This window comes from Thalassophryne amazonica, chromosome 11, assembly GCF_902500255.1.
Source record: "Thalassophryne amazonica chromosome 11, fThaAma1.1, whole genome shotgun sequence".
Classification (NCBI taxonomy): Eukaryota; Metazoa; Chordata; class Actinopteri; order Batrachoidiformes; family Batrachoididae; genus Thalassophryne; species Thalassophryne amazonica.
The window spans coordinates 53107906-53125015 of NC_047113.1; the positions used below are offsets into that span (position 1 = coordinate 53107906).

Sequence of the window (17110 nt, forward strand, 5' to 3'; positions counted from 1 at the left end):
TTGCTTCGGTGGAGAAGCTCAACATGATGGATGAGGTATAGATTTTACCAGTTGAATGCAACACGAGTGTGCCGTTCCTGTGTTTATACAGAGATAAACTGTGACTATTAATACTGAGATTTACTGCTTTTTATAAATACGATGACCGCATTTGGGATTTTTTTCGTGCATTTGTTTTGTGTTTGTGAATGAAGCTCCGTTAACAGTTTATAAATACTGTAGCAATCGCCGGGCCGGTCACTAAGACTGTGAATTGTTGTGCTGCAATGCATTATGGGAGTTTGTTTTTTATTATCGTTATCGTGGTTCATATTGGTTTAGCAGTGCTGTTAGTGTTATAGATTTGTTGCATTTTTGTAGTTGAAGTAGTGTAGTCAGTTTGGGTGAGAGTTATGTTGCCGCCAACGAGTGACAAGTGCCTTGTGTTTGATGTCTTCTGCCACCATCTGTATTGTTGTGTCTGAAAACTAAATAAAACTTCTTTGCGGCAGCCAGCAAGGTGCATAAAGATAAACGCTCTGGCTTGTTCTTCCACGCAACTTGCCATAATATAGAGATAAACTGTGACTTCTTTTGATAAAGATGATGACAGTGTTTGGGGTTTATTTTGTATTTATTTTTGTGTGTTTGTTTTGGCAGCACGGTGGCTTAGTGGTTAGCACTGTTGCCTCACAACGAGAAGATCATGAGTTCAATTCCCGCCTGTAGCCTTTCTGTGTGGCGTTTGCATGTTCTCCCCGTGTTTGTGTGGGTTTCCTCCAGGTGCTCCAGTTTCCTCCCACATCCAAAGACATGCAGGTTAGGTGGACTGGAATCTTTAAATTGTCCGTAGGTGTGCGAGTGGGTGTGACTGTGTTTGGTTGTCTGTTTGTGGCTCTGTGACAAACTGGCATCCTGTCCTGGGTGTACCCCGCCTGTAGCAATTGTATGACTGCTGGGATAGGCTCCAGCCCCCCGTGACCCTTAATTGGACTAAGTGGTTGAAGGTGTGTGTGTGTGTGTTTTGTTTTGGGTTTGTGATCGCCATTGAACTTACCCAGCACACCCTGCGGTACTTAAACTCGAAACTAGCGTAGCCGACAGTGTACTGAGTCAATACTAAAAGTTAGCAGTTACTGGTTAGCTGTAACTTCTGCTAAAAATTTTTCACGGTTTATCGGTTTGCGTTACTTTTTAGGTAGCTGTGTCCACTAATGGCGAGCCTTCTACAAAGTCAGTGACGCAAGAAAAGCCCCAAGCACGAAGGCAAAAGCAGATCGTTTTGTGGGATTATTTTTCAGAAGATTATAAACCAGTTTTAGTTGCAAAGCCGTACAGTACCAGATACTGACTTGTATTATTAATTTACAGTATATGCTCACCTATTGAAGCTGATGTCCCACTGCTAGCAGTGGACATTGGTTCTGTCATTACAGGAAATGCATCTAAAAGACAGACATGAAATCATTACAATCATTACAGAGGGTGGTAAGAAAAACATTCACTCCTTCCTATCCCCATATCTATATACTGGTATATATGTATATATAAAATATTAGCTATCAAAATCACAGAGATTAAAATGGTCATACTTTTAAATTGTGCAATTTGGGAGCTCTGCAGATATGAAAGCTCTTTAATGTGTAAGTATCCCACATTATTTTAGTTGAGCTCATCACTGATAATCATTGAGATATTTGTAAGTAAGTAAGTAAGTAAATTTTATTTATATAGCGCCTTCCACAGACATAAGTCACAAAGCGCTTCACAGGTTAAAATACCATAAAAATAATAAAACATACATAAAACAAAGGACAAGGTTAACAATTGGTCAGTTCTGAAAAGCCTTATTAAAGAGAAGAGTCTTCAAATGCTTCTTAAAAGTCTCAGCACATTCCAGAGAACGCAGGAAAAGTGGCAGTTCGTTCCAGAGACGAGGAGCTGTGGCTTTAAAAGATCTGTCACCTCCGGGTTTTAAAGCAGGTTCTTGGAACCATCAGCAGGTTCTGACCTGAAGACCTCAGACTACGGGTAGAGGTATAAGGCTGAATCAGATCTTTAATATATCCGGGAGCCTGACCATGAAGGGCTCAGAATATCAGGACCAAGATTTTGAAAGTGAGTCTAGACTCAACTGGGAGCCAATGGAGAGACTTTAGGACAGGGGTAATATGAGCTCTCCTGTTTGTACGAGTCAACAGCCTCGCAGCAGAGTTTTGGATGTACTGTAGCCGGTTAAGGTCTTTTTTACTAAGGCTGCTTTGTGGTTCTACTAGTTCAGCTGTGTATAAGGATCGTTTTGTTTCTCGTGTCTGTGTAGAGTTAACGTGTATGAACATCTTTCTCCATACACCCATTCAGCATGTCCTTGCTGCCCAACCATTTTTCTCCAAATCTTCCTTTGCTTCATCCATCCTACTCCACTGCAGCATTCCCCTCTTTCTCTTCATCTCACTTTCATCACAATTTTATGGAAATATTCAGACTCTTTTCATCACACATTCAAACCATTGAAGACTACTTCTGCTGCTTTTCCAAGTTCTCTTATTTATTTTGTCAAGCTGTCCAACTTTCTCTCGTCTATAAAGTAGTGTAGAGGAGGATTTTCTTAAAAGAAAACCTAAAAGTTAAGCTACAATTTTCCAGAAGGTACATCTGAGATCCAAGCCTAGATTTGATGTTTTGGTAAAAGAAAATCCTTGTCTGTATCACTTCATCATAAAGCTGTAACTGGGGATACAAAATGCAAAACATGAACTATGCACATTTTCTCCAATAACAGCCACAGAAGCCAATAACATCTTCTGGGTTGTCTGGGTGTCTTGATGGCTTTCCTCACTCTTCTCCTTCTTGCACAGTCAGTCAGTTTTTGAGATCTACTCCACACAGATTTACCATAGACTGCCATACTGTTTGTATTTCTTCGTAACTGATGTAAATGTTCATGTATCCATCCCCTGATTTGCCTGAACAAAACTGGGAATAAAACTGATTATTTGCAGGTATTATACCAAAGCGTTCCATTACTTATGCAACCCATCAGCTTGGCTATTATATTTTTAATTCATTTGTATCATGTTGTAGAGATTTGCTTTTGAGTTTAAGGAAGATAATATTTTATTTTTTGTACTTTTTGTATTTGAAACCCAGTCTCACGGATTGTCGTGATTCAAAAGCATGAAATATACATTAATCAGTTGGTTCGTCATATTGTCACGAAAAGTGCAAAATTTTCGCCATGGCAGCACAAATTCATTCTAATTCATTCCGTGATGGCTGCACGTAATTAAAAGTGCAGCAGAGAGGGGGGGGGGGGGGGGGGGGGGATCGAGGGTGGTTATGGTTACACTGAAGAAAAAAAACGATACTTTGGATCAACTTTAAAAAAATGATGTAATTTGTTACAGATAATTTTTTAATTTTTCACAATGTATATTTATGATTTGGTAAAGTGATTCCAGCAGATTTAACCTATAAAGCACAATTTTCCATTAGACCATTGTAAATAAGTACTTTGAATGAAGTGCACTGATGTTTCACTTTTTTCAGTGCAGGGTTGGGGGTAGGAGAAGGGTTAGTAATAGTGAGTTTAAAAAAAAAACCCTCCATGAAAATTTGAATCACTTTGTGACGGGAGAACGAAACCAAACATGAGACTGGAAATACCAAGTGTTCCAAGAATTTTGGAGGGCACTGTATCATGCTCATCTGGTGTTTCTTTCTCTCTTCACACCAACAAACACCAAATACTCAATTTCTGCTTTTCTCTACACTTCTCTATGTTCCGCGTCCATGCAAACACTGCATCAGTTGTTCCACACTCTTAAAAATGTCGACTTCCTGTGAGGAACAGAACCATTGCGAAGTCAATTATACAATAATAAAAATCTGTTGATGATCATCAAACCTTGTAGCACATAAATACACAACACAGAGCACATTTTGCATATGTGAGAGGAACAAAGTGTAACGTAAACTAGCACGCACCCACGGGCAGAATGCTGAGGTTATTCAGGTCAACTGTCAGGTTGAGGAAGTCGTTTTGGAAGGTTAAATTCAGCAGTGCAGCGATGGAAGACTGAACCACTGCTATGTTTGCTGCAGGATCCACATTCACATAAACTTGCCAGATGAAACTTGAATTGAAGCACAGAGACATGGATTAAACCTGAGACTGAAATGCATTACACACAGTGACAGACTAGTCTGGGTCATGCACTAATGTGCAGGCTGTTGGGTTAATATTTCAGTCTGTGGAGCTTTTCAAATGTAATCATTGAGTTTCTTCTCATCTTATAAAACGTGTGTAAAATGTTAATGTGTTAATCTGTCTTACCACTTGTCACGTGTTGAATTTAATAATGGTCTGGAACCCTGCACACAAACACATTTTTCATGGCCTTATTAGAAAGACAGGTAACAGTGTCCATGGGCATGAAGACCGTAATGGCTGCAGCAGTCTGACATTTGATCCCAGTGACCTTGACCTTCACCAATATGACTAACGTCTGGCTGACCTTGACTGGACAATTCAGGAATCTACCAAAGTGTGTGTCACATTTGGTCTAAATTGGGTGGAAAATCAACCTTCTTGATCTTGACCTTTGTCAAAATTATTTTTTAACAACAGTTCCAGTGCCAACCTTCATAGACATTCCACGTTTGTTGGAAATCAGCTAAAGGACCTTGGAGGAGTAGGTCAACAAACAGACAGGTAGAGATGACCTTCACCTCAATCACTGACCTTTGGTAATTGGGACCTTAATGAGCAGTTGTGGAACCTGCCCCCATATGTGTGACAGGTTTGGTACAACTCAGAGTTGGGGGGGGGGGGGGTTACATTTTGATCTTTGATGCCAAAGACCTGAAACCCTAATATTTAACCTTTGGCAAATTTAATATTGCCTGGGCAGTTCTAGAACTCACCTCCTTTGACCTCAGTGACCTTCGTCTTTGCCAAAACAAACCCTTGAAGGAAATTCTGGGGTCAACCTACATGCACAAAGCAAGTTTGGTGGAAATTGGCCCAAACACCTTTGAGGAGTAGTGGAACAAACCTGGTATATTTCTGAACACCATGGGCCACCAAAATCTGCTGAGAGAAATTCGATTTGTCCTTATTTTGAATTTGCACTGCCACATCGTGTCTGCTAAGAAACCTATACTCAACAAAAATATGAACACAACACTTTTGGTTTTGCTCCCATTTTGTATGAGATGAACTCAAAGATCTAAAACTTTTTCCACATACACACTATCACCATTTCCCTCAAATATTGTTCACAAACCAGTCTAAATCTGTGATAGTGAGCACTTCTCCTTTGCTGAGATAATCCATCCCACCTCACAGGTGTGCCATATCAAGATGCTGATTAGACACCATTATTAGTGCACAGGTGTGCCTTAGACTGCCCACAATAAAAGCCCACTCTGAAAAGTGCAGTTTTATCACACAGCACAATGCCACAGATGTCACAAGATTTGAGGGAGCATGCAATTGGCATGCTGACAGCAGGGATGTCAACCAGAGCTGTTGCTCGTGTATTGAATGTTCATTTCTCTACCATAAGCCGTCTCCAAAGGCGTTTCAGAGAATTTGGCAGTACATCCAACCAGCCTCACAACCGCAGAGCATGTGTAACCACACCAGCCCAGGACCTCCACATCCAGCATGTTCACCTCCAAGATCGTCTGAGACCAGCCACTCGGACAGCTGCTGAAACAATCGGTTTGCATAACCAAAGAATTTCTGCACAAACTGTCAGAAACCATCTCAGGGAAGCTCATCTGCATGCTTGTCATCCTCATCGGGGTCTTGTCGTCATAACCGACTTGAGTGGGCAAATGCTCACATTCGCTGGTGTTTGGCACGTTGGAGAGGTGTTCTCTTCACGGATGAATCCCGGTTCACACTATCCAGGGCAGATGGCAGACAGCGTGTGTGGCGTCGTGTGGGTGAGCGGTTTTGTGATGTCAATGTTGTGGATCGAGTGGCCCATGGTGGCGGTGGGGTTATGGTATGGGCAGGCGTCTGTTATGGACGAAGGACACAGGTGCATTTTATTGATGGCATTTTGAATGCACAGAGATACCGTGACGAGATCCTGAGGCCCATTGTTGTGCCATACATCCAAGAACATCACCTCATGTTGCAGCAGGATAATGCACGGCCCCATGTTGCAAGGATCTGTACACAATTCTTGGAAGCTGAAAATGTCCCAGTTCTTGCATGGCCAGCATACTCACCGGACATGTCACCCATTGAGCATGTTTGGGATGGTCTGGACCGGCGTATATGACAGCGTGTACCAGTTCCTGCCAATATCCAGCAACTTCGCACAGCCACTGAAGAGGACTGGACCAACATTCCACAGGCCACAATTGACAACTTGATCAACTCTATGCGAAGGAGATGTGTTGCACTGCATGAGGCAAATGGTGGTCACACCAGATACTGACTGGTATCCCCCCCCCCAATAAAACAAAACTGCACATTTCAGAGTGGCCTTTTATTGTGGGCAGTCTAAGGTACACCTGTGCACTAATCATGGTGTCTAATCAGCATCTTGGTATGGCACACCTGTGAGGTGGGATGGATTATCTCAGCAAAGGAGAAGTGCTCACTATCACAGATTTAGACTGGTTTGTGAACAATAATTGAGGGAAATAGTGATATTGTGTATGTTGTGTGGGCCGCTGAAGAGGAGGTACTGCTGGCCCACCACCACCAGAGGGCGCCCTGCCTGGAGTGCGGGCTCCAGGCACCAGAGGGCGCTGCCGCCTTATGGGAGTAGCCTGGGTGACAGCTGTCACCCATCACCAGACACAGCTGTTCCACTCAGCACAGAGGTATATCAGGAGGACGGCGTCTCCACCTCAGTGCCGAGATATCGCCTAAGACTGAGGTAATATTCTCTGCATTTATATTCTGAACAACCAGCTAAACTTGTTAAACCTTTTCAGGACTGTTGACTACTGATAGCTTCATTGCTTGGATAAGTACTCACCTTCCTGCTGTACTTTGACAAGAGGTGGAGGCGGCTTCTCCCCTCTCCGTTACTGGGTGCGGTCGCATCCACACCTGTGTGTTGTTGCTCTCTCCCGCCAGCAGTACCGGATCCGACGAGCGGAGGCAGTGGCCACCTGGGAATTCGGGACTTGGCGGTTCCAGTATTTCTAGGGTTCGGTGGCAGAGGAGATCTGGGTGGTTCCGGTTCGACTGAGACGGACGTCTCCTACCTTCGAGCCTGCCCACACGACACCAGCGGATTCGACCCCAAATTGTGATTGTTGTATTTATTGTGCTCGTTTCACAATAGTAAACCTTATTTACCTTCTCCATTGTCCGTTCATTGCGCCCCCTGTTGTGGGTCCGTGTTCCTACACTTTCACAACAGGATATCTCGGCCAGCGTCATGGACCCCGAGGGGCGTCAACCGGCTGTTGAACGGCCAATGGAAGACCAAGGCGCGGCGGAGGCTTCGGGAGGGGTAATCGGTGAGTTGCAGCGGATCCTCACCGCTTTCACCTCTCGGATCGATTTAATGACCGAGCAGCACGTTCTCCTAAACCGCAGGGTGGAGGCTCTCGCCGCACAAGTGGAGGCGCGCCCTTCGGGCGCCGCTGCGGCTCTCCCTCCCGAGGACCCTGCGCGCGAAAGTGACGTTCCACTGGTCGTTCAACGGTCCCTTCCTCCGTCCCCAGAAGCATACATAAGCCCTCCAGAGCCGTACGGAGGCTGTGTGGAGACGTGCGCGGACTTTCTGATGCAGTGTTCGCTCGTCTTGCACAGCGTCCCGTGATGTACGCGACTGATGCTAGCAAAGTAGCTTATGTGATAAATCTGCTTCGCGGGGAGGCACGCGCTTGGGCTACAGCGCTCTGGGAGCAGAACTCACGGCTCCTTCATACATACGATGGGTTTGTACGGGAGCTCAGAACGGTGTTCGATCATCCCAACAGAGGAGAGTCCGCTTCAACCGCACTACTGTCAATAAGACAGGGGCGTCGGAGCGCAGCTGCCTATGCAGTCGCCTTCCGCATCGCGGCGGCGAGATCCGGCTGGAATAGCACTGCCCTCCGCGCTGCCTTTGTAAACGGACTGTCACTGGTCCTAAAAGAGCACCTGGTGGCTAAGGACGAACCGCGGGATTTAGATGGGCTCATCGATCTAGTCATACGACTCGACAACCGGTTAGAAGAACGCCGTCGGGAACGAGGCGAAGGGCGTGGCCAAGCACGCGTCGTCCCTCTCCCTTCCGGGTCCGATCGAGCTCCGCCCTCCCCACGCTCCTCTGTTCCTGCGCTCCGTGCGCCTATGGCTCCCCCTGCTGACGAAGCTATGGACACGAGCAGGGCAACATTTAGGGCACCTGGAGCACAAAGGAGGCGGGCCCACGGAGCTTATGTTTGTGGCTCGAGTGAGCATCTCGCAAACGACTGCCCCGAGCGGTTAAACTCCAACGCCCGCCCCTAGAGACTGGGCCAGGGGTGGGCCAAAATATTCACGTGGGACACACCCACATTGCTACACGACTCCCAGTCACGATCCTGTTTGAGGATTCAACCCTGAAGGCCCCAGCACTGGTGGACACGGGCTCTGAGGGGAATCTGCTTGACAGTAGATGGGCCAGGGAGATAGGGCTCCCTCTGGTGGCTCTTACCTCGCCTGTGCAGGTTCGGGCGCTAGATGGCTCCCTACTCCCACCAATCACACATAAGACACCTCCAGTAACTCTGGTGGTGTCAGGTAACCACCGGGAGGTGATTGAGTTCTTTGTGACTCAGGCCACCTCCCGTGTGGTTTTGGGGTTTCCATGGATGCTAAAGCACAATCCCCGGATCGATTGGCCGTCCGGGGTAGTGGTTCAGTGGAGCGAAACCTGCCATCGGGAGTGTCTAGGTTCCTCGGTTCCTCCCGGCTCCCAAGCTAAGGAGGAGGTCCGAGTCCCGCCCAATCTGAAGGCGGTGCCGGCGGAGTACCATGACCTCGCTGACGTGTTCAGCAAGGATCTGGCTCTCACGCTTCCTCCCCACCGCCCGTATGATTGTGCCATTGATTTGGTTCCAGGCAGTGAGTTTCCGTCCAGTAGGCTGTACAACCTCTCACGGCCGGAGCGTGAATCAATGGAGACCTACATCCGGGACTCATTAGCTGCCGGGTTGATCCGGAATTCCACCTCTCCGATGGGTGCTGGTTTCGTTTTTGTGGGTAAAAAGGATGGCGGGCTTCGTCCATGCATTGATTATAGGGGGTTGAACGAAATCACGGTTCGCAATCGATACCCGTTGCCCCTGTTGGATTCGGTGTTCACCCCCTTGCATGGAGCCAATATCTTCACCAAACTTGATCTTAGGAATGCGTATCATTTGGTTCGGATCCGGAAGGGAGACGAATGGAAGACGGCATTTAACACCCCGTTGGGCCGTTTGAGTACCTGGTCATGCCGTTCGGTCTCACTAATGCTCCCGCGACCTTCCAAGCGTTGGTAAACGATGTCCTGCGGGACTTCCTGCACCGGTTCGTCTTCGTGTATCTGGACGATATACTCATCTTTTCCCCGGATCCTGAGACTCATGTCCGGCATGTCCGTCAGGTTCTGCAGCGGTTGTTGGAGAACCGCCTGTTTGTGAAGGGCGAGAAGTGTGAATTCCACCGCACTTCTTTGTCCTTCCTGGGGTTTATAATCTCCTCTAACTCCGTCGCCCCTGATCCGGCCAAGGTTGCGGCGGTGAGAGATTGGCCCCAACCTACAAGCCGTAGGAAGCTGCAACAGTTCCTCGGTTTTGCTAATTTCTACAGGAGATTCATTAAGGGCTATAGTCAGGTAGTTAGCCCCCTGACAGCCCTGACCTCACCAAAAGTCCCCTTCACCTGGTCGGATCGGTGCGAAGCCGCGTTCAAGGAGTTGAAACGGCGCTTCTCGTCTGCACCAGTTCTGGTGCAGCCCGATCCTAGCCGCCAGTTAGTGGTTGAAGTGGATGCCTCGGACTCAGGGATAGGAGCGGTGCTCTCCCAGAGCGGGAAGACCGATAAGGTCCTTCACCCGTGTGCCTATTTTTCTCGCAGGTTGACCCCCGCTGAACGGAACTATGACGTCGGCAATCGGGAACTCCTTGCTGTGAAAGAGGCCCTCGAAGAGTGGAGACATCTGTTGGAGGGAACAGCCGTGCCATTCACGGTTTTCACTGACCATCGGAACCTGGAGTATATCAGGACCGCCAAGCGGCTGAACCCCAGGCAAGCCCGCTGGTCACTGTTCTTTGGCCGTTTTGACTTCCGGATTACCTACCGTCCCGGGACCAAGAATCAGAGGTCGGATGCATTGTCCCGGGTGCACGAAGACGAAGTCAAAACGGAACCGTCGGATCCCCCGGATCCCATCATCCCGGAGTCCGCTATCGTGGCCGCCCTCACCTGGTACGTGGAGAAGACCGTCCGGGAGGCCCTGACCCGTGTCCCGGACCCCGGAAACGGACCAAAGAACAGACTATACGTCCCACCAGAGGCTAGGGCTGCAGTCCTGGACTTCTGTCACGGTTCTAAGCTCTCCTGTCACCCAGGGGTGCGAAGGACCGTGACAGTCGTCCGGCAACGCTTCTGGTGGGCATCCCTGGAGGCCGACGTCCGGGACTACGTCCAGGCCTGTACCACCTGCGCCAGGGGCAAGGCCGACCACAGAAAGACCTCAGGGCAGCTACAGCCACTGCCCGTGCCTCATCGCCCCTGGTCCCACATCGGTCTGGACTTCGTCACGGGTCTCCCGCCGTCCCAGGGAAACACCGTCGTCTTCACGATAGTGGACCGTTTCTCCAAGGCGGCCCACTTCGTGGCCCTCCCGAAGCTCCCAACGGCCCAGGAGACAGCGGACCTCCTGGTCCACCACGTCGTCCGTCTGCATGGCATACCATCAGACATCGTCTCCGATCGCGGCCCCCAGTTCACCTCACACGTCTGGAGGAGCTTCTGCCGGGAACTGGGGGCCACGGTCAGCCTCTCGTCTGGGTACCACCCCCAGACCAACGGGCAGGCAGAGCGGGCGAATCAGGAACTGGAGCAGACACTTCGCTGTGTGACAGCCGCGCACCCGACGGCCTGGAGTACCCACCTGGCCTGGATCGAGTACGCCCACAACAGCCAAGTGTCATCAGCCACCGGCCTCTCCCCGTTTGAGGTGTGCTTGGGGTATCAGCCCCCCTTGTTTCCGGTGGTTGAGGGAGAGGTCGGTGTGCCCTCGGTCCAGGCCCACCTACGGAAGTGCCGTCGGGTGTGGCGTGCCGCCCGCTCTGCCTTGTTGCAGGCCCGGACGAGGGCGAAGAAACATGCAGACCGGCGGCGAGCCCCGGCCCCCAAGTATCGTCCTGGGCAGGAGGTCTGGTTGTCCACCAAGGACATTCCTCTACAGGTTGACTCACCGAAACTCCAAGAACGGTACATCGGACCGTATAAGATCCTCAAGGTCATCAACCCCGCCGCAGTGAGGCTCCAGCTTCCGGCCTCACTGCGGATCCATCCAGTTTTTCATGTTTCCCGGATCAAGCCCCTTCACACCTCACCCCTCTGCACCCCGGGTCCGGCGCCGCCTCCTGCCCGGATCATCGACGGAGCACTGGCTTGGACTGTCCACCGGCTCCTTGATGTCCGTCGGATGGGCCGGGGTTTTCAGTATCTGGTGGACTGGGAGGGGTACGGACCCGAGGAGCGCTCCTGGGTGAAGAAGGGTTTCATCCTGGACCCGGCCCTCCTGGCCGACTTCTACCGTCGCCATCCGGACAAGCCCGGTCGTGCGCCAGGAGGCGCCCGTTGAGGGGGGGGTCCTGTTGTGTGGGCCGCTGAAGAGGAGGTACTGCTGGCCCACCACCACCAGAGGGCGCCCTGCCTGGAGTGCGGGCTCCAGGCACCAGAGGGCGCTGCCGCCTTATGGGAGTAGCCTGGGTGACAGCTGTCACCCATCACCAGACACAGCTGTTCCACTCAGCACAGAGGTATATCAGGAGGACGGCGTCTCCACCTCAGTGCCGAGATATCGCCTAAGACTGAGGTAATATTCTCTGCATTTATATTCTGAACAACCAGCTAAACTTGTTAAACCTTTTCAGGACTGTTGACTACTGATAGCTTCATTGCTTGGATAAGTACTCACCTTCCTGCTGTACTTTGACAAGAGGTGGAGGCGGCTTCTCCCCTCTCCGTTACTGGGTGCGGTCGCATCCACACCTGTGTGTTGCTCTCTCCCGCCAGCAGTACCGGATCCGACGAGCGGAGGCAGTGGCCACCTGGGAATTCGGGACTTGGCGGTTCCAGTATTTCCAGGGTTCGGTGGCAGAGGAGATCTGGGTGGTTCCGGTTCGACTGAGACGGACGTCTCCTACCTTCGAGCCTGCCCACACGACACCAGCGGATTCGACCCCAAATTGTGATTGTTGTATTTATTGTGCTCGTTTCACAATAGTAAACCTTGTTATTTACCTTCTCCATTGTCCGTTCATTGCGCCCCCTGTTGTGGGTCCGTGTTCCTACACTTTCACAACAGTGTATGTGGAAAAAGTTTGAGATCTTTGAGTTCATCTCATACAAAATGGGAGCAAAACCAGAAGTGTTGCATTTATATTTTTGTTGAGTGTATGTTTAAGTGTTACCTGTTTAGTGTCTTTGTTGCTAGATTTAGCAACTTTTTGAACTTCCTTAGCAGCTAAAAATCCAGTCTAGTGACTATCTGCAAATCTGATAACTTTTTTTCTGTGCAACCATGAGTTTTGTAACAATGGGACTGGACTTCTCTTAATTCAAGTTATACTAAACTAAGTTTGACAGTCATCATTGTTGTGAGGTCCACAATGCCACATTTAAATTTAGATATTTAAAAATTTTCAGCTTTATTGTTCAGTTCAAAACATTAGAGAAGTAATCAGAGCAATCAAAAGTAATCAGTTACATTACTCTGGTAAAGTAATTAAAATAGTTACATTATTTATCACATTTTAACCCCTTAACGCCTATTGTCGCATATATGCTACAATATTTGACTCAAATATGCAACATACCAAATTGACCAGTATGCCTGTTGTCGCAAATTTGCAACATACCATTATTATTATTATAATATAACATAAATTATTACCAAAATACCAAAATTACTATTTATTTTTTGTGCAAAAGTGAAATTAATAATCTCAACATTATTTACCATCTACTTAAAGGCAAAAACACACACAAAACATTTTTTATATACAGCTATATAAATTCAGGCGTTAACTAGTAATGTAACCTATTACGTTTCAAATGTAACCTTCACAATGCTGTGTAATATAGAAGTGAAACTGTTTTGTAAAGCTGTTGCTATTTCTTGTCCATAAAAAGTCAAATTTAGAACTTTTAATAATAGTTCACATACCTGATGGTGTTGTAAGTGTAGAGCAGAAGAATCTTTAACCACATGGCAGGTATGACTGTATGGATAGACCTTAGAGGGTGACTGTCATCATCACAATATGCACTACTATAGTACAGAGTCTACCTTATTTTCCGGAGTATAAATTGTGCTATTTTTTTCTTTTTAAAGCTGTTTGGGAGGCCTGCAACTTATAGCGTGACTTACAAACCTAAAAATCAAACATTTGTGATTAATAATAAATTGAATTACTTTTTATAAAGGACTTGCCCAGGAATAAAAGTGCTAAATTAAATTAACTCTTATAATAAAAGAATAAACACCACTAATAGAGTACACTACAACAGTGAACAATAATCCCAAATTAACAAGGTGATAATACAGAAAAAATGAGTGACGTATATATGGGATTTTCCTCTTCAAAAAGGATTCAAGAAGATTTTTTATTTATTTATTTGTTTGTTTTTACTAGTTTGGGAGGTACTGGAATGTATACGCTGGTCCAGTGTTGCAGACCGAATGATCCCCCCACCCTTAACATCGGTCCACCTTGCTTCACTGCGCACGCGTCATTTCGGGCCACAGCAGCACATCTGAGATGGAGCCTCTTCACCCAAAGCAATCAAAAGGATTAATGGGATTATTAACCATCAGATGATAAAGATAAAACCTCTTAAATCATTCTAAAGTCAGTTTTAAGCAGAAACTCAGCAAAATTCCATAACGCTTCAAAATAACTGATGCACAGTGAACGCATCAGCTAGCAGTCCGTTTAGCCGTGGCGCTCTGATCGCTTCATCTGTCTTTTACGACAGAATAATGCTGAATTTATATGGAAATGATTGTTGTACAAAAGGTTCAGATATCGGTGGCTGAGACAGATGATGACTGGAGTGCAGTTTGAAGCAGAAACGAGCCGCGGTTAATGATGCATGCGCAGTGAAGGCAGGGCAGAGCGATTTTTTGGGGGGGACCATTCCGTCTGGGACACTGGCTTATATACTGAACATTTGTTCTAAATAACACATTTGTTGTTAATACCAATAATAACTATTTATATAGGATTTTCTCAGGAATCAAAGCTCTAAACAAAATAAAATCAAATGATAAAAGAATAAATGCCAATAATAAAAAGTACACTACAACAACGCACAAAAAATTTGAAGAGCTGATATTACAGAAAAAAAGGTACAACTTATACTCCAGTGCGACTTGCACTCTGGTTCTACTTATATATGGCCTTTTCCCTTTCAAGGGACATTTTTTTCCACATATACTCTGGAAAATATAGTATAAATGTATGTATTTAACTGAGCTCATACATAGTCTTACAAGCAGATATTGTACATGATCAATCCATTCCTTAATCACTTGTAAAATTTGCGGGGTATATATACTATATTTACAAACCATTAGAGGAGTATTTTGTAAGTAGAACTGTGTTACCTTGGTGATGACACAAACACGTTATTGATAGAAATATTCTTGGGGAAAATCTTCTCCAGCTGATAAAAGATGACAACAAAATCAAATGAGTTTGATTTGACACTGTATACATGGCCGTCTTATTTTTAATTTAAAGCTATAATTGTAGTTAAGTCCATACCCAGTGTCTCATGCTTTCCTCCAGTGACAGTGTAAAATTTCCAAGATTTGTAGAATGTGAGATGTACGTCCACATTTTGATTTCATAGTCTGACCATACTAAAGTATAAACAAAGAGAAACAAATGCCAGATGTACATTACAGAAATACAATATTTATCCTTGAAAACATTAAGCATGATTTTACTTTATTTGGAGAAACTGAGCAGCTCATACGAGACACTGAATAATCATTTACTGGAAAATCATCTGATTTACCACACTCCATGCTTTTGTCATCTTTCAGGTTGCAGGTATTCTTCCACTGGCGCTTGTCCCAGCTCACCACATCTCCATCTGCACAGCTATGCCTCCCCAGGTCCTCAGCGTGCCATTCCCTGGCCCAAATCCTGAAAAGACCAATCTCCCCAATCAAGGTTTTCCCATATACTTGCTGAACTTGACCGTTTTTGTCGACATAGTGAGATATCCCCAGGGTAAGTGTCCCGTTTAGGATCAACTGCTGGGTTGGATTAGAGTTCAGATCAGCAGAAAAGTAGCTTGAACCATTAACGTAGAGATGTAGCCTGTGAGTTTCGTTGGACCAGGTGAGGCAGATAAGGTGCCATTGATCCAAATGGAGCTCCACTGCAATGTCCCATTCTTTGCCAAACAGTCGTGCAAACAGATGTGTATTGTTGCCGCCAATTCCCAGCTCTGTGTAAACTCCACCTGGGGCTTTATATTCGAAAGCAGTGAAATCTGATTCAATACTACGCTTTAACTGCATGCATACTGTTAGTTCCTCAAGGGCTGGTATCATAACTTGTGGCTGTAGCTGCCACAAACACAGATAACGCTTGAAGATCACCTTTTTACCCCACAGGCTGGTGCTGCCAGATGTCACTGAAATTAGACATAGTTAGACTAATGAAGAAGTGACAGTAATGTTAAATGTTTAAAATCAGAAGATCAGGCTGGAAAAAAAATCAAATCTGCATCAAAGCAATTAAATATTGCTTGTTTTTTTTCTATCAGTCTATTTATGACTACATGGGGCAATTGAGAGGTTTTGAGCCTGACCCAGAAAAAGTAGGGCATGGTTCTCCATCTTTTGCATTCTGAGAAACCAACATTTCTCAAGAATGTGTGACGTTTTGGCTCAGTGGGTGTAATGTTGAGAAATATTGGTTTCTCAGAATGCAAAAGATGGAGAACCACGCCCTACTGTTTCTGGGTCAGGCTCAAAACTTCTCAATCACCCTTAATACATCTATCTAAGGTCGCTAGGAATGGTCAAAATAAAAATATTCACATACCTGGTGGCAACAGACCCACTGATAACAGCATGCACAGACAGATGGTTAACAAAAACAGGCTTCTGATGGATTTCATGGTAACATGCAACAGCAGACAACAGAGGGCTGTCTGTGCCGGCCAGTCATCAGCTGAACAATGACAATGAAACAACACATTCATGTTGGAGAAATAATACTGAAAATACAGATCAATTTCTTTGGTGAATACCGTACCTGATTGTGACATGTGTCATCTCCTGGAAGTTCTCCAATTTGAAGTTTAAGCTGCTTTGTGAGTTTGTGAGGATCCAACTGAGCCTTCAGTCTGGTGATTGACGTTGATGTATTTCTCTATAAGAGGACTTCCACGCCCTCTCCCTTCAGCTTCCGGAGTTACTCATTAATCACTGGCAATAAAGATAACAAACACTATAATCCTAGGATAATGCTTTCATGAACACTGATTGTTATCTCCAGTTTGTTGTTTTTGGGGAATCATGCATTGGGCTACAAGCCTGTAAAATAATCAGGTTTTATTTATCCTTCACTTCTTGTCAGACTGACAATGCACAAATGAGGATGTGCTTGGTGTTTGTCAGTTTTATGGTTCTGCACTAACACATTTTGTTGATGCTATATATTGCAATAACTACATTTAAAAAATGGAGTTGATTTTTTATATTAGGACGTAGAGGATGTGTCTCTTTTAGGAATATTTGAGTTATTGCAACTCACTTACTTTTGTTGTTTCAATTTTTTGTTGGTGTTTTTAAATTTTACAACAATTTTCACACTTCTGTCAATATAATGTCCATTTTTTTCATGGCGCTTTAAAACATAGCCCTGAGTGCATCATGTT

At 46.0% G+C, this 17110-nt stretch overlaps 1 protein-coding gene across 1 annotated transcript in view; it reads right to left on the minus strand.

Annotated features, from left to right (window-relative positions):
* adgrg4a (adhesion G protein-coupled receptor G4a) overlaps positions 1-16623 on the minus strand; it is a 44895-nt gene extending 28272 nt beyond the window's left edge. The window contains exons 1-9 of the mRNA XM_034182018.1: positions 16486-16623; positions 16273-16401; positions 15233-15859; positions 14977-15074; positions 14817-14875; positions 13374-13428; positions 4316-4353; positions 3967-4115; positions 1362-1424 (exon numbers count right to left, since the gene is read on the minus strand). Of these exons, the coding sequence (XP_034037909.1) occupies positions 1362-1424; positions 3967-4115; positions 4316-4353; positions 13374-13428; positions 14817-14875; positions 14977-15074; positions 15233-15859; positions 16273-16401; positions 16486-16498 (1231 nt within the window). The 5' untranslated portion in view covers positions 16499-16623. The remainder of the gene's footprint in view (positions 1-1361; positions 1425-3966; positions 4116-4315; positions 4354-13373; positions 13429-14816; positions 14876-14976; positions 15075-15232; positions 15860-16272; positions 16402-16485) is intronic.
* Between the last annotated feature and the right edge of the window lie 487 nt (positions 16624-17110).